The 18,413-nt window shown below is 38.0% G+C and overlaps 1 protein-coding gene across 7 annotated transcripts in view; it reads right to left on the bottom strand.

Moving 5' to 3' along the window:
- The window catches only part of XRN1 (5'-3' exoribonuclease 1), a 101,151-nt gene that overhangs the window by 31,827 nt on the left and 50,911 nt on the right, over positions 1-18,413 (bottom strand). For all 7 annotated transcript variants that reach the window (XM_089911046.1, XM_089911047.1, XM_089911049.1 and 4 more), the window contains 5 exons: positions 18,118-18,264; positions 12,233-12,322; positions 11,708-11,843; positions 811-867; positions 539-671 (listed from right to left, as the gene is read on the bottom strand). In XM_089911046.1, the coding sequence (XP_089767172.1) occupies positions 539-671; positions 811-867; positions 11,708-11,843; positions 12,233-12,322; positions 18,118-18,264 (563 nt within the window). The remainder of the gene's footprint in view (positions 1-538; positions 672-810; positions 868-11,707; positions 11,844-12,232; positions 12,323-18,117; positions 18,265-18,413) is intronic.

Genomic DNA, 18,413 nt, shown 5'->3' with positions numbered 1-18,413 from the left:
TAGTGTTAACTATATGCACATTGTTATACAACAGCTTGATAGGTCTGTTTTACATACAATATCTAGTTGTGTTCATAAAATTCAAATAAATATGCAAATCTTTTAACCACAAATAAGCTGATGCATCATGTTTGTTTATTTCTCCACAGATATCAAGAGATTACAATGACAATTAAGGTAAAGCCCTGAACAAGGTTAGATGAAGCCCGATGAAATGTTTGTCTTAGTTTCATGAAAACACGAGTATGTATTCTAAGGTTTTAGATAATTTTAATGTGCTACACATAAGCTACCAAATTTTCAGCAGCCATTCCTCAAATTCCCCACGTTTTAATCACTTCCCAGATGATTACACAAGATAGAGAAGAAGAATTTTCTCTGAAAACCTAAAGCTGGAAAAAACTTAACTAAAACATAAAAGGATTTAGTGTTTTTCCTGATTTATAGTTGCTTACTGCTTACGTATAAGACACACAAGTTTGTGTTTCACTCTACAATATAAACGCAGTTGGAGACACGTCAAATATTGAGTTATTACCCCCTTTAATTCCTATGATGGTGCCCCGAAGGCCAACTGGAACGGAAAAGTTCTCTCTCACATTTACAACTCGGTCAAAGAGACGAAACTCTGCATCCCGATCAGGAATGACTCCATGTTGCTGTTCTAAAGGCTGAAGAGAAGAAAGATTTAATTATTATTATTAACTCTAATTTTAAGAAGTTTTTCTACTAATGTATTGAAAACATTTTGTTCCTTCTATACTTTCAAAGCAAAAACAACAACTTTGAATTCTCTGACAGGAAACTTACTCTGTATAGCAAATGGGGCTTCACTGTCACTCGAACCTTCTTATTATTCTTTCTTTGCTGAGGAAAGAAGAATTTGAAAATATTTTTAAAATATTAAAATTTTAAATTATTTTTCAGTATGTGGACATGCCTGATTGTTAAAAAGCCAAAAGAAATGAGTAATTTTAAGATTTGTGAATTTCTTTAGATGCAAGCAAGGATGAATAAATTCTTACATTTTTTAAAGTAAAATTTTTTGTTGATATGTAAGACATATAGAAAAATGCAAACTTATAAGTATAAAATCTGACGAATTTTTATAGTATGAGCATATGTATGTATATCCACACTCAGTTCAAGAAACAGAACACTACTAAGCACAACATAAAAGACCTTGAAAAAAGAAATTAAAAATAGGGAACCCTTGTATTGTCTTCCAGTTACTACCCCTCCCCAATGTAACCTTATTTCTAACACTAAAGATTATACTTGTCAGTTTTGAACTTTATGTAAATACTATCCTATTCAAATGCCTTTTTATCCTAAGAAGAATTGTATATAATGGTCAATAAAGATTAATAGTAAAGGAAAAACAGGTATAAAGTATTGATCTATGTCAATACTTTGGGTTTTGTGGCTACTTATAAAAATTAAGGTAACATTCATACAAAGTCCTTGCTTTTGGAAACTGGCTTTGGTGTTTAAATTTTGGACTATCTAAAAATGCCGGAAGAAGAGTTTTCTCCTCTATTTGCTACTTGTTAATTCTGTGACCTCACACTTAAGCACCAGCTTCCTTCAATCTGTAAGATGGAAATAATATTACCTGTTCTACCTAATAAAAATGTGAGAATAGGAGTCAAGATGGCAGTGTGGGAAGATGCCAAGTTAGCATCGCCCCACAACTAGGGTGCCTGCCGGCCACTGGTGGGGGACCCTGACGCCCAAGGTGGGGGAACTCAGGGGGGAGGAGAAGTGGAGGCCTGACAGGATGGGTGCCTGAGGCCAGGGAGATCAGGAAAGGCAGGCAGGAGGGGCCCTCCAAGAGGAGCAGGAAAGGAGCAGAGGGCGATCACCCGGCCCACTCTGGCCCAGGGAGCCTGCTGAGCTCCCAGGCCGGTAGCCCCCCCCCACCAATGCCTCCTTCAGGCCACGTGGGTCCTAGAGGCATAGGAGGGAGGCTGGGGAGAGCAGGATAGGCAGGAGGGAGGGGCCCTCTGGGAGTAATGGGAGAGGAGCAGAGGCTGTTTGCCCCACCCATGTGGGCACAGGGAGCCTGCTGAGCTCCCAATCTGGACCCTGCTCTCCAAAGCCCCCTCCAGGCTGTGGGAGCACAGGAGGGAGGCTGGGGAGATCAGGCGAGGCAGGCGGGAGGGGCCCTCCAGGAGGAGTGGGAGGGGAGCAGAGGGAGTTTGCCCCTCCCAATCAGGCTCAGGGAGCCTGCTGGGCTCCCAGGTGAGGCCCCTGCCCTCTGAGACCAGGGGTGGGGGGTACACCTGGGTCCCTCCTGTTCCTTTGAGCCTAAGCCCCACCCCCCACCCCCCACAGCCCTGAGGGCCTTTTCCGGCCCTGTGGATCCTGAGCACAGGCCCCACCCACTGCCCAAACCTTGCCCTTGCTTAGGCCCTGCCCTCCACAGCCAAGGCCTCCACCCCTGCCTTTTTTTTTCCCTCTTTTCCCTCCGCCTCCTTTTTACAATTGTACTGTTGTACCTTCCAGTTGTTGATTCATCTATATTTTTATTTTTATATTCTTTCTAACATATCTGTTAGCTTCCTAGTCTAATTTTATCTTTTACTTTGTTATTGTTCTCTCTCTCTTTTTTTTTGCCACCCCATTTGACTTGCGGGATCTTGGTTCACGAGCCAGGGGTCGGGCTGAAGCTCCTGTGGTGGGAGTTCTGTGACGGAACCACTGGACTAACAGAGAACCTTAGACCCCAGCGAATATTCATTGGAGTGAGGTCTCACGAGTTCCTCCTCTCAGCACCAAGACCCAGTTCTACCCAACAGCCTACAAACTCCAGTGTTGGAAGCCTCAGGCCAAACAACCAGTAAGACAGGAACACAATCCCGCTCAGTAAAAAAAAAAAAAAAAAAAAAGGGAGAGAGAGACGGCAAAAACATATGTCACAGACGTAAGAGCAAGGTAAAAACCTACAAGACCAAATAAATGAAGAGGAAATAGGCAATTTAGCTGAAAAAGAATTCAGAGTAATGATAGTAAAGATGATCCAGAAGCTCAGAACCAGAATGGAGGCATGGATTGAGAAAATACAAGAAATGTTTAACAAAGATCTAGAAGGACTAAAGAACAAACAAACAGAGATGAACAACACAATAACTGAAATGAAAAATACACTAGAAGGAATCAGTAACAGAATAACTGAGACAGAAGAACAAATAGGTGAGCTGGAAGACAAAATGGTGGAAATAACTGCTGAGCAGCAGAATAAAGAAAAAAGAATGAAAAGAATTGAAGACAATCTCAGAAACCTCTGGAACAACACTAAATCCACCAACAATCGAATTATAGGGGTCCCAGAAGAAGAAGAGAAAAAGAAAGGGTCTGAGAAAATATTTGAAGAGATTATAGTCGAAAACTTCCCTAATGTGGGAAAGGAAACAGTCACCCAAGCCCAGGAAGCAAAGAGAATTTCATACAGGATAAACCCTAGGAATAACACACGAAGACACATACATACTAATCAAAGTAACAAAAATTAAATTCAAAGAAAAAGTATTAAAAGCAGCAAGGGAAAAACAAAAAATAACATAAAAAGAAATCCCCATAAGGTTATCAGCTGATTTTTCAGCAAAAACTCTGCAGGCCAGAAGGGAGTGGCAGGATATACTTAAAGTGATAAAAGAGAAAAACCTACAACCAAGATTACTCTACCCAGCAAGAATCTCATTCAGATTCGATGGAGAAATCAAAAGCTTTTCAGACAAGCAAAAGCTAAGAGAATTCAGCACCACCAAACCAGCTTTACAACAAATGCTAAAGAAGCTTCTCTAGGTGGAAAACACAAGAGAAGAAAAAGACCCACAAAAACAAACCCAAAACAATTAAGAAAATGGTAATAGGAACATACATATTGATAATAACCTTGAATGTAAATGGATTAAATGCCCCAACCAAAAGACACAGACTGGCTGAATAGATACCAAAACAAGACCCATATATATGCTGTCTACAAGAGACCCACTTCAGACCTAGGGACACATACAGACTGAAAGTGAAGGGATGGAAAAAGATATCCATGCAAATGGAAATCAAAACACAGTTGGAGTACCAATACTTGTGTCTGATAAAACAGACTTTAAAATAAAGACTGTTACAAGAGATAAGGAGGGACACTACATAATGATAAAAGGATCAATCCAAGAAGAAGATATAACAATTATAAATGTTTATGGGGCTTCCCTCATGGCACAGTGGTTAAGAATCCGCCTGCCAATGCAGGGGACACGGGTTAGAGCCCTGGCCCGGGAAGATTCCACATGCCGTGAAGCAACTAAGCCCGTGCACCACAAGTATTGAGCCTGCACTCTAGAGCCCGTGAGCCACAACTACTGAGCCCATGTGCCACAACTACTTAGCCCGCAAGCCTAGAGCCTGTGCTCCACAGCAAGAGAAGCCAGTGTAATGAGAAGCCCATGCACCACAACAAAGAGTAGCACTCGCTCGCCGCATCTAGAGTGAGCCCGCTAACAGCAACGAAGACCCAACGCAGCCAAAAATAAAATAAAGTAAAAAAAAATGTTTATGCACCCAACATAGGAGCACCTCAATACATAAGGCAAATGCTAACAACCACAAAAGGAGAAATCGACAGTAACACAATAGTAGGGGACTTTAACACCCCACTTACACCAATGGAAAGATCATCCAAACAGAAAATAAATAAGGAAACACAAGCTTTCAATAACACAATAGACCAGGTAGATTTAATTGATATTTATAGAGCATTCCACCCAAAAGTGGCAGAATACACTTTCTTCTCAAGTGCACATGGAACATTCTCCAGGATAGATCACATCTTGGGTCACAAATCAAGCCCCAGAAAATTTAAGAAAATTGAAATCGTATCAAGCGTCTTTTCTGACCACAACGTTATGAGACTGGAAATCAATTACAGGAAAAAAAACTGTAAAAAACACAAATACATGGAGGCTAAGCAGTGCATTACTAAATAACCAAGAGATCACTGAAGAAATCAAAGAAGAAATAAAAAAATACATAGAAACAAATGACAACGAAAACACGATGACCCAAAACCTATGGGATGCAGCAAAAGCAGTTCCAAGAGGGAAGTTTATAGCAATTCAATCTCACCTCAAGAAACAAGAAAAACCTCAAATAAACAATCTAAACTTACACTGAAAACAATTACAGAAAGAAGAATAAAGAAAACCCAAAGTCAGTAGAAGGAAAGAAATCATAAAAATCTGAGCAGAAATAAATGAAATAGAAATGAAGAAAACAATAGCAAAGATCAATAAAACTAAAAGTTCATTCTTTGAGAAGATAAACAAAATTGATAAACCCTTAGCCAGACTCATCAAGAAAAAAAGGGAGAGGATACAAATCAGTAAAATTAGAAATGCAAACGGAGAAATCAAAACTGACACCGCAGAAATACAAAGGATTATAAGAGATTACTACAAACAACTATATGCCAATAAAATGGACAACCACGAAGAAATGGACAAATTCTTGGAAAGGTACAATTTTCCAAGACTAAACCAGGAAGAATTAGAAAATATAAACAGACCGATCACAAGCACTGAAATTGAAACCCTAATTAAAAATCTTCCAACAAACAAAAGTCCAGGACCAGATGGCTTCACAGGCAAATTCCATCAAACATTTAGAGAAGAGCTAACATCGATCCTTCTCAAACTCTTCCAAAAAATTGCAGAGGGAGAAACACTCCCAAATTCATTCTACGAAGCCACCATCACCCTGATATCAATACCAGAAAAAGATATCACAAAAAAAGAAAATTATAGATGAATACACTGATGAACATAGATGCAAAAATCCTGAACAAAATACTAGCAAACAGAATTCAACAACACATTAAAAGGATCATACACCATGGTCAAGTGGGATTTATCCCAGGGATGCAAGGATTCTTCAATATACGCAAATCAGTCAATGTGGTACACCACATTAACAAATTAAGGAATAAAAACCATATGATCATCTCAACAGATGCAGAAAAAGCTTTTGACAAAATTCAACACCCATTTATGATAAAAACTCTCCAGAAAATTGGCATAGAGGGAACCTACCTCAACATAATAAAGGCCATATATGACAAACCCACAGCAAGCATCATGCTCAATGGTGAAAAACTGAAAGCATTTCCACTAAGATCAGGGACAAAGAAGGATGTCCACTCTCGCCACTCTTATTCAACACAGTTTTGGAAATCTCAGCCACGGCAATCAGAGAAGAAAAAGAAATAAAAAGAATACAAATTGGAAAAGAAGAAGTCAAACTGTCATTGTTTGCAAATGACATGATACTATACATAGAAAATCCTAAAGATGCCACCAGAAAACTACTAGAACTAATCAATGAATTTGGTAAGGTTGCAGGATACAAAATTAATGCACAGAAATCTCTAGCATTCCTATACACCAACAACAAAAAATCAGAAAGAGAAATTAAGGAAACAATACAATTTACCATCACAACAAAAAGAATAAAATACCTAGGAATAAACCTGCCTAAGGAGGTGTAAGACTTGTACTCAGAAAACTATAAAACACTGATGAAAGAAATCAAAGATGACACAAATAGATGGAGAAATATACCATGTTCTTGGATTGCAAGAATCAATATTGTGAAAATAACTATACTACCCAAAGCTATCTACAGATTCAATGCAATCCCTATCAAACTACCAATGGCATTCTTCACAGAATTAGAACAGAGAATTTTACAATTCGTATGGAAACACAAAAGATCGCGAATAGCCAAAGCAATCTTGAGAAAGAAAAACAGAGTTCGAGGAATCAGGCTCCCTAACCTCAAACTATATACCACAAAGGTACAGTAATCAAGACAATACGGTACTGGTACAAAAACAGAAATACAGAGCAATGGTACAGGATAGAAAGCCTAGAGATAAACCCACGCACATATGGTCACCTAATTTATGACAAAGGAGGCAAAAGCATTCAATGGAGAAAAAATAGCCTCTTCAATAAGTGGTGCTGGGAAAACTGCACAGCTACATGTGAAAGAACTAGACTACAACACTCCCTAACACCATACACAAAAATAAACTCCAAATGGATTAAAGACCTAAATGTAAGACCAGACAATATAAAACTCTTAGAGGAAAACATAGGAAAAATACGCTTTGATATAAACCACAGCAAGATCTCTTTTGATCCACCTCCTAGAGTAACGGAAATAAAAACAAAAATAAGTAAATGGGATTTAATTAAACTTAAAAGCTTTTGCACAGCAAAGCAAACCATAAACAAGACAAAAAGACAACCCTCAGAATGGGAGAAAATACTTGCAAATGAAACAACAGACAAAGGATTAATGTCCAAAATATACAAACAGCTCATGGAGCTCAATATCAAAAAAACAAACAATCCAATTAAAACATGGGCAGAAGACCTAAACAGACATTTCACCAAGGAAGACATACAATGGCCAAGAGCCACGTGAAAAGATGCTCAACATCACTAATTATTAGAGAGATGCAAATCAAAACTACAACGAGGTATCACATCACACCAGTCAGAATGGCAGTTATCAAAAAATGTAGAAACAATAAATGCTGGAAAGGGTGTGGTGAAAAGGGAACCCTCCTGCACTGTTGGTGGGAATGTACATTGACACAACCACTATGGAGAACCATATGGATGTTCCTTAAAGAACTAAAAATAGAGGGCTTCCCTGGTGGCACAGTGGTTGAGGGTCCACCTGCCGATGCAGGGGATACGGGTTCGTGCCCTGGTCCGGGAAGATCCCACATGCTGCAGAGTGGCTAGGCCCATAAGCCATGGCCGCTGAGCCTGTGCATCTGGAGCCTGTGCTCCGCAATGGGAGAGGCCACAACAGTGAGAGGCCCACGTACCGCAAAAAAAAAAACCAAAAAACTAAAAATAGAACTACCATATGACCCAGGAATCCCACTACTGGGCATATACCCTGAGAAAACCATAATTCAAAAAGAGTCATGTACCAAAATGTTCATTGCAGCTCTATTTACAATAGCCAGGACATGGAAGCAACCTAAATATCCATTGACAGATGAATGGATAAAGAAGATGTGGCGGGTTTCTCTGGTGGCACAGCGGTTAAGAATCCGCCTGCCAATGCAGGGGACACGGGTTCGAGCCCTGGCCCGGGAAGATCTCACATGCCGCGAAGCAACTAAGCCCGTGCGCCACAACTACTGAGCCTGTGCTCTAGAGCCCGCGAGCCACAACTACTGAGCCCACGTGCCTCCCACGTGCCTAGGGCCCATGCTCCGCAGCAAGAGAAGCCACCGCACCACAACGCACACCACAATGAAGAGTAGCCCCCGCTCGCTGCAACTAGAGAAAAGCCCATGTCCCAACAGAGACCCAATGCAGCCAAAAATAAAATAAATAAATTAAAAAAAAACAACCTTTCACTTTATAAAAGAAAAGATGTGACACATGTATACAATGCAATATTACTCAGCCATAAAAAGAAACAAAATTGAGTTATTTGTAGTGAGGTGGATGGACCCAGAGTCTGTCAATAGAGTGAAGTAAGTCAGAAAGAGAAAAACAAATACCGTATGCTAACACATATATATGGAATCTAGAAAAAAAAATGGTACGGATGAACCTAGTTGCAGGGCAGGAATACAGATGTAGACATAGAGAATGGACTTGAGGACACAGGGTGGGAGGGGGAAGCTGGGGTGAAGTGAGAGTAGCATTGACATATATACACTACCGAATGTAAAATAGTTAGATAGTGGGAAGCAGCAGCATAGCACAGGGAGATCAGCTCGGTGCTTTGCGATGACCTAGAGGGGTGGGATAGGGAGGATGGGAGGGAGGCTCAAGAGGGAGGGGATATGGGGACATATGTATGCATATGGCTGATTCACTTTGGTGTACAACAGAAACTAACATAGTATTGTGAAGCAATTATACTCCAATAAAGATCTATTAAAAAAAATTAACAGGGAAAAATATACTGTGTAAAAAAAAAAAAGTAAGAATACTTTATAACCATTGCAATCCATTACTTCGATCTACATTAAATATTTTCAAAAAGTGAATTCTTACCTGATAGGAAAAATGGCAGCAGTTTACTTGTAATGATAGTTTTTAGACTGATATTTTTAGACTATAGCTTATGGACATAAGTACAAAAGGGCACAAAACAGCCCTAAGCTACAGAGTCCATGTACTATAGAGTTCTTGTATTTATATACTGTAAAATGCTCCAGCCTTTAAACAGAGTCTATTTTCTTTTATTATAGAGATATTTCATTTCTATCTATCAATAAATATTTACTGAGTTCTATTTATGTGCCATTTATTGATTTACGTACTGGAGATAGAACAGCGAACTGTTCTTCTATTCTAGTTGCGGGAGACATACAAGAAACGAACTAAGGGAAAAAAAATAGCATGTTTGAAGATAAAAAGCATAGAGGAATATAAAGCAGAGAAGGGGGATCAGCAGTGTGGGGAGAGACTGAAATTTTAAATAGGGTGAAAAGTGAAGGTCTTACTGACAAGGTGTCTATGTTTCCAGGGCATAGCAGACTAGAAGTACTGATAGAGTACAACTGGTGCCTACTGACAATAGCAAGAAAAAGGAATATGAGAAAAGATTTAAAGTAATTTAAAAAAGCAGACACAAGAACTGTGCCTGGAGGATTGCATATGAAAAAACAATCCATATGATCTAACACATCCCTAGGCATTATTACTATAATTACAGCATTGATTAGAAAATATGGCATTCAAACCTGACTCATTAGGCAAATTAATAGACTAGGGCATTTTCACTATAGGCCCCAACCCACAGCTACTAAAATGAGAAGTTCTGGGGAATGACTACTGAAAGTGTGATCACCTGGGAGCTTGCTAGAAATGCAGAATATCAAGAGCTGCTCATCCTAGAGCTACTGAATCAGAATCTGTATTTTATCAAGATCCCCCAGTGATTCATTTGCAAAGTTCAAGAAGTACTGCTCTGAGGGTGGAATCCAGAATGCATGTTTTTTAAAAAGCTCCTCCAGTAATTTTGATAATTAGCTGAGTTTGGGAACCACTGTCAATAAGAAAACTAGGAATACTTTTAATGATGGCCCGGCATTAAAAATAAAAGTTTAAATTATATTCAGAATGTTATGTTCATTTTTTAGTTTTTTCTCCTTCTTTTCTTTATTACTCTAATAACATTGTAACACTGAAAAGGGAAAAAAAAAAGTCACTCATAACTGCTCCTCCTTGACTCATTAACAGGTTTAATAAAAAAGTCCTGTCTTATCTATATGTACATACATTTTAAAAATGTTGTAATCAAAATAATAGACTACAACTTTGTATGTGTATCTTCAGGTTGCAAAGTAAGGGGAGAATGTGTAAAACATTTTAGAAAGCTCTGCATCCAAATGGGTTCAAATAAAATTTGAGGGCTTAAAGCTATAAACTTTTGTTAAGTGGAAAACTCATTTCAAAAACCATAGTGGACAAATAGACTTTACATTGAAAGACAATTAAAAAGAAATGCAGGCTTTCTATCCTCAGCTGAATATCATTAACCTTTCAAAATATCAAACTCTTGGCTCTGAGCCTTACATTTTTTCTTAAAGAGTCATCTAGTGGTGATTTTCCAGACCGAATTCATAGCTCTTGAGCATGTGATAAGAGAATTCAAATAATAATAGCTAAGTATTATTAAGCATTAATAATAGCTAGGCATTATTAGGAGTTTATATGTATTAACTCAGTTAATTCTTTTGAGGACTATATGAGGACTATTTTATTCTTATTTTACCAATCAGGAAATGGAGGCATGGAAAGGTTAACTATCTTGCCTAAGGTTTTAAGTACTGAAAGAGGGATGGGGGAAAATGACGTGAGAGACCAGTTCTTAACTTACTCTGCTATTAGTTCAAACAAGAGAGCACTGTGTTAGGAAAGCAACATCATTTTAATAAAAAGGCAAATATATGAAAAATAAAATTGTAAGTTAAAAAAAGGAATAAAATTAACCCATTTTCTATTGCATCAAGATTGGGAATCAAAACAGATAAAACAGTTAAGCCTACACAGGTTACTGCTTTTTAAAATCAAGACATAAAGGATAGTTTAAGTGGGATTTCAAAAATACTTAGTAACTGAATGAGTTTATCAGTGGGAAATAAAAGTGAAATAAATATAATTTTTATGTTCTATAAAAAGATGAACTGTATCTTTTAAAGAACTTAGAATAGGAAAGAATAGGGAATTAACCTTATTTCTCAATCACAAACTTTCTATTGACTAGACTCAGAAAATATTAATTCTTAAAATTAGAAACACTACAAGGACATAAAATTTAAATGCTATGGCTTTAGGGACTTCCCTGGTGTTCCAGTGGTTAAGACTCCATGCTCCCAATGCAAGGGCCATGGGTTCGATCCCTGGTCGGGGAACTAAGATCCCACATGCCACAGGGTGCGGCCAAAAGAAAAAAGATGTGCATTTATATTTATTTAGACAAACTTAATGGACACTGGAAAAGGCTGGAATATTTTTTTAAATTACAGAATATTTTGACATAATTTAGAATCACTGAGTATATGTTTTATCTGATTGAAATACAAATAAATTATTTGTAGGATAACATGTAGTTCATTTAACTTCAAATCTCATCAGTAATCTTCGTTATTGAAAATTAGTACCTTGCACTTTTCAACTTCTTCTTCAATTTTCTCAACAATAGCTGCATCCAGAATTTGTAAATCACAAGAAGAACGAGACAAAGTACTGACAGGATGTCCCTTTAGCCAAGTAATAATTTCTTGAACTTTCTCAGCACTATATTAAAAACAATAATTTTTTCACATTAATTGAAACTTTCTGAGGGTTTATATAAAAGGCCTGATATGAACTTTCTGAGGGCTATGAATTATAAAAGATATCAAATATATAATCAATCACACCACTTAATTGGGGCTAATTATGAATCCAATATAAACATGGACATGTTATTTCTCAGTAATTATAAAGAAACACAAAAATTAGTTTAAAAGTACTTTACTGATATAAATGAAATAAAAAATTATATTAAGATCTTAAAGCAAGAACAAAACAATACAAAACCCTCCCCCCAAGAGTAATATAAATTCTTGATAAACTAACTACTACCCTTCAGTAGAACCACTAAGTTGAACTATGCGGCAATAAATCTCATAAATTTTGCTTACCCGTTCTCATTTTCTCCAGGCCAAATGTCATCTTCATAGAACACATCCTCTTGGCTATTTTTGGCTATATAACTAAACAGTTCTGGAGCTCTAGCCGAACAAACAAACAAAAATACTGCTTTTAAAAATATGGCTAATTTCATATAAACTTCCTATCAAATTTCTGGATCCTAAGGGGATATATTAAATATACTGAGGACTAATTATGTACACATATAAGGGATAGAGACCAAAAGATTGAAAGTATTCATAGCTCCTCAAAAAAAGATGAGGGAGAAATGATTCAATTCTTAAGTATAATTAAACTATGATTTTTATAATTGAAATTTTTATAATTGAAACTATGATGATTCAATTACTGACTCTATCCCTCTTAGACTATAATGACAGGTGATAAATGGACAAAAATAATGTATACAGGTTCATTTTCTAGTTTTCACAATAAAGCTAGAGCACTCCACAAAAGAGCAAATGAAAATCCATTAAAAGTTTCTTCTGATATTCCTCAAAATTCCACTGTTCTCTAACAGTGTACTGTAGTACTTTCAAATACACGTAGCAGACTGAACACATGTGCTTATTTCTGCTCCCTTCCCAGCCTGCTAAAAGAACAGTAAAGTAGAAAAAAGGGCATGGACCTATAAAGACAGATGAAGAGAGAAGCAGAGAATCTGATAGTACATGTTGAGTTAACAAAATTTTAGAAACTGAAAACTGAATAGATATGTATGAACTGACTTGACAGGTAGGAATAAGCTGTACCCTAAGTCACCAGAGTGGGAAGTCAACAAGAAGCAAGTTGATGTGAACTGTGGAAGTCTGCAAAAGCTCAGGAGATATGGGCTCCGTACATTTTGATGCTGCAGTATGGGGTGGGTTTAACAGGCTTTTAGTTGAAAATTTTGTATAATAAGCAGTTAGGCAGTCACCTCCACCTCAGCGTAAATCATGTAGTTTACTTTCAGAGAGGCTAAATGGGGGCTGCTCGAGCCTTGGGTAATCCAGGCACAGGAAACTGGATGGGTGGGGCATGAGGAAGAGAGGATAGGTGCCCTACTGAAAACAGGGGGTCAGTGAAAATATTACTATACAACATGCCACTAGGAAGCAGGCTAGGAAGTATAACATCTTTAAGAAGCAGACTCTGAGATGGAGATAAACATGGAAAAAGTTTATTAGTGTGTTCTGTGGAAATAACACCTGTGGAAGGGAAAGAAGGAAGGGGAATTGGGCCCAGGGAGAAGTTGGGCTGTGGTTCAATCTTAATGAACTCCTTGGCCAGTAGCACAGAGATCTCAAAGTAGGATGGCTCCTCAGACTTATCCTGAACTGGGGCAATCAGGTTGGCTGAGCCTTTACATCTTCTTGTTGATGAGGTACTGGATGTGTGGCTGTTGTGGGAAAGGGACATAACTTTAGGTGAGGCAGTTCTCTTCTGTCGGGCAATTCCTGAAGAGGGCTCACTGCTGAGGGCTGTGAGACAGCAGCATTCCTGCTGCCCAGGGAATAGGTCCTGAGTCGTGAAGAGACATCTGGGTGTGTACCACAGTATCCACTATGTAATGAGACCCCCTTACTCTGGTTAATTTCCAGAACACTGGAAGTCAGTTTTGTTCTCCATATCTGTCCTCCAAGAGAAAGGCTGCAGAATACCTTTCTAGGAAAACTACCCAGCTCAAGAGAAAAGATATACATATAGGTAGTGATATTTGGAGATGCTCTGCTGAAACAGCCAAGTCCCACCAGAGAAGCCTCACTGAAGCACATTAAATTTCCAGTCAGCATTTTTTTTTTTTTTTTTTTTTGCAGTACGTGGGCCTCTCACTGTTGTGGCCTCTCCCGTTGCGAAGCACAGGCTCCGGATGCGCAGGCTCAGCGGCCATGGCTCATGGGCCCAGCCGCTCCGTGGCATGTGGGATCTTCCCAGACCGGGGCATGAAGCCGTGCCCCCTGCATCAGCAGGCAGACTCTCAACCGCTGCGCCACCAGGGAAGCCCATCCAGTCAGCTCTTTAATCACTGAATAGTAAATATGGTAAGACACTAAAGAACCACAAGACCAAAAAAAAAAAAAAAATCTTTAACATGAAAGGAGAGATCAAATCAAACACGAAAGGAAAAAAAAGCAATTTGTAGTAAACAGAAAGTATTAAGAATAGAAGAAAATCTAGATTACTATCTTCAGAGAAATAAAAGAAGATATTTCATTCATTATAAGAACAAGATGCTACAAAAAAAGGAATGCCAGAGAATAAGGAAACACTTCTAGAAATTAAAAATGATTAAATAAAAAATAAGTTAAAGCTGAAGAAATCTCCCACAGAGTAGAACAGGAGCATAATACAGAAAACGGATGAAAAGAGATAAGAAAATTAGGAGAATTAATCCAGAAGGTCTAACATCTATCAAAAGGAGTCCGAGGGCTTCCATGGTGGCGCAGTGGTTGAGAGTCCACCTGCCGATGCAGGGGATGCGGGTTCGTGCTGCGGTCCAGGAAGATCCCACATGCCGCGGAGCGGCTGGGCCCGTGGGCCGTGGCCGCTGAGCCTGAGCATCCGGAGCCTGTGCTCCGCAATGGGAGAGGCCACAACAGTGAGAAGCCCGCGTACCGCAAAAAAAAAAAAAGAGTCCTAGAAAGAGAGAATGACAACAACAAAATGGTGAGGAGGAAATTATCAAAGAAATAATACAAGAAAGTTTCTCAGAATGGAAGGGCATCAGTTTCAAGTTTGAAAGGGCTGAACAGCAAAATGAAAGAAAAAAGACCCATTCCAAGGCACACATCTTCACATTATTAAATAGTATTGGTAAAGGGAAGATTCTAAAAAGGTTTCAGAAAATGAAAAACAGATCATGCACAAAGATTAAGAATCAGAATAACACAAGACTTCTTGACAGCAAAGGAAACATGAGAATGGAGCAGCGCTTTTCAAATTCTGAAGGAAAATAATCTGCAAACTAGGATTCTAGACCCAGGCGAGCTATCAACCAAGTATCAGGGAGGTTTAAAGAAATTTCCAGACATGTAAGCTTTCTCAGGAAGCCACTGGCATAAGTGCTCCATCAAAATGGAGACATAAATCAGAAGGAATAAAGCATGAAAGCCAGGAAATAAAGGAATCCTATACAGAAGAATGGTGAAGGGAATTCCTAGGATGAGAGTAAAGAGAAACTTGAATGAAAGCTGTACAACAGCCCAGGAGAGCAATTAGTTTACACTGAAGCAGGAAGAAAGACAGTTTTAAGAGGAAGTATACAAGAAGAAAATGGAACTGAGAGGTCACATGACCTGTTTGACTGTATTAAGTTTTCCAGCTATGGCACAGAGTTTGGGGCCGCATTGGTTACGTGAACATAGATAAGAAACAAATGAATAAACAACACAGAAAAGAACAAAAATGTGTACAAGAAAGGAAATGCAATACTCTACAAGATCCAGAGGTGACCATTTACATTTACCTTAATCGACTAAACCTTAAGAACTGATTTAATTTAAAAAATTGTGATAAAACTATAATGAGAGGGGAAATGTGTTCATGTGTGTAGGGAGGTAAGGGAATGGGGAGTGGGGCTGGTAAAAGAAAGCTAAAGCTTCATCATTCATGGTATGAAATCAATGCATATGTCAAGTTGAAAAATCAAGAAAAAGCAGTCTAAATATGACATTTTTAAGGAAACATGGAGGTAAATAGAAGAAATTATCTAAATTTTTAGATGGTAATATGCAGTTGAAATGTGTCTCCCCCACCCCCACCCCAACATAAGACATAACTGAAGTCCCAACTCCTAGTACCTCAGAATCTGACTTTATTTTGAAATAGGATTTTAAAAGAAGTAATCAAACTAAAATGTCATTAGGATAGGCCCTAATCCAATATGACTGGTGTCCTTATAAAAAGGGGAAATTTGGGCACAGAGACAGAAACAAAGGAAAGATGATATGCAGCAAAGGAAACCATAAACAAAACGAAAAGACAACCCTTAGAACGGGAGAAAATATTTGCAAATGAAGCGACTGACAAGGGATTAATCTCCAAAATACACAAACAGCTCATGTAGCTCTATATCAAAAAAATAAGCAACCCAATCAAAAAATGGGCAGATCTAAATAGACATTTTTCCAAAGAAGACATAAAGATGGCCAAAAAGCACATGAAAAGATGCTCAAATCGCTAATTATCAGAGAAATGTAAATCAAAACTAGAATGAGGTATTACCTCACATGGGTCAGAATGGCCATCAGCAAAAATTCCACAAACAGTAAACACTGGACAGGGTGTGGAGAAAAGGGAACCCTCTTACACTGTTGGTGGGAATGTAAATTGGAACAACAACTATGGAGAAGAGTATAGAGGTTCCTTAAAAAACTAAAAATAGAACTACCATATGATCCAGCAATCCCACTCTTGGGCATATATCTGCAGAAAACCATAATCCGAAAAGACACATACACCCCAATGTTCATTGCAGTACTATTATTTATAATAGTCAAGACATGGAAGCAACCTAAATGTCCATCAACAGAGAAATGGATAAAGAAGATGTGGTACGTATGTACAATCGAATATTACTCAGCTATAAAAAAGAATGAAATAATGCCATTTGCAGCAACATGGATGGACCTAGAGATTATCATACTAAGTGAAGCAAGTCAGACAAAGACAAATATATGATATCACTCATATGTGGAATCTAATTTTTAAAAAAATGATACAAATGTACTTATTTACAAAACAGAAACAGACTTACAGGTATCCAAAACAAACTTATGGTTACCAGAGGGGAAATGTGGCGGGGAGGGATAAATCAGGAGCTTGGGGTGAACATACACACACTACTTATATAAGATAGATAACCAACAAGGACATACTGTATAGCACAGGGAACTCTATTCAATATTCTGTGATAACCTGTAAGAGAAAATAATCTAAAAATGAATGAATATATGTATACGTATAACTGAATAACTTTGCTGTACACCTGAAACTAACACAACATTGTAAATCAACTATACTCCAATAAAATTTTAAAAAAAGATGATATGAAGACACATAAGGAGAAAACCATGTGAAGATGGAAGATTGGGGTGATGCATCTATAGGCTAAGGAACAAAACTCGTGAGGCTACAGGAAGCTAGGAGACAGGTATGGAACAGGTCCTTCCCTAGCACCTTCAGGGGAGGCATGGCCCTATCAACATCTTGATTTTGGACTCTGGTGTTCAGAACTGTGAGACAATAAATTTCTGTCGTTTTAAGCCAACCAGTTTGTGGTATTTTGTTAAGGCAGCTCTAGGAAACTAATACAGGGATCCTCAAATATAAGAAGGTTAGAAACCAGTGGAACAATGGACAGAACATTCAATTGCTAATCAGAAGTACAGCATTTCCTATGAATCACTGACACTAATTCAGTAAATCTTGGTACTCAGATTTCTCATTTTTATAACGAGGGGCTGAGACCTGTTGATTTCTTAGACTATTTATTTCAGCAATTAAATTCAGTGATTCTAGGATAGTAATCTATTGCCCAGCTGGAGTTTTAAGAAAATTCACTATGCCAAGAGTTGTTTTGTTTATCCATACCAATCCTCTTACTACTGACACAGACATGCAGAGTAGTGAATAACTTACGATAGTAAGTTAAGGAAATTTTTAATTAAAAGGAGGCCAATTCTCATCATCCTTTTTAATTTTGAATAATATAAGTACAGTATTTTTCTACTCTATTGTAACTAGTGGCTATGATGCTTCATGACACTAAATTAAGTTTATATTAACATATGTCACATTTTACTAAAGGAAACATTTTTCTTATCAGCAAGGCAAAATAGTTATCACATTCCTACGTTTTTGGATGCCTAGCAAGATCTTGCTAGGCACTTACCTCTCCAAGTACTCTGCAAGAAGTTGTTCTGCTGCAGATGAATACATCCATTCACTTCCAACTTTCTTAGTATATCCAGGTACCTCCTCATTTTTTTTGTTGAATTTGAGATTCAAACCCACATTTGCTTTATGGTCTCCATGAGGGCTGAATTTAAACCACACACACACATACACACAAAAGTTTTAAAATTTTGTTCAAAGAATAAAAAGCTTTGCTTTCAATTTTTAGAAAAGTTTAGTCTTGATTGGTTTTCTACGTTTTAGTTATCATGGTTATTTCCAAAGTAGCAGTAG

The sequence above is a fragment of the Delphinapterus leucas genome, chromosome 4 (genome assembly GCF_059928025.1).
Source record: "Delphinapterus leucas isolate spDelLeu-1000000601 "Yukka" chromosome 4, BTC_Dleu_Yukka2, whole genome shotgun sequence".
NCBI lineage: Eukaryota > Metazoa > Chordata > Mammalia > Artiodactyla > Monodontidae > Delphinapterus > Delphinapterus leucas.
This window is presented reverse-complemented; position numbering and strand designations above follow the sequence as displayed.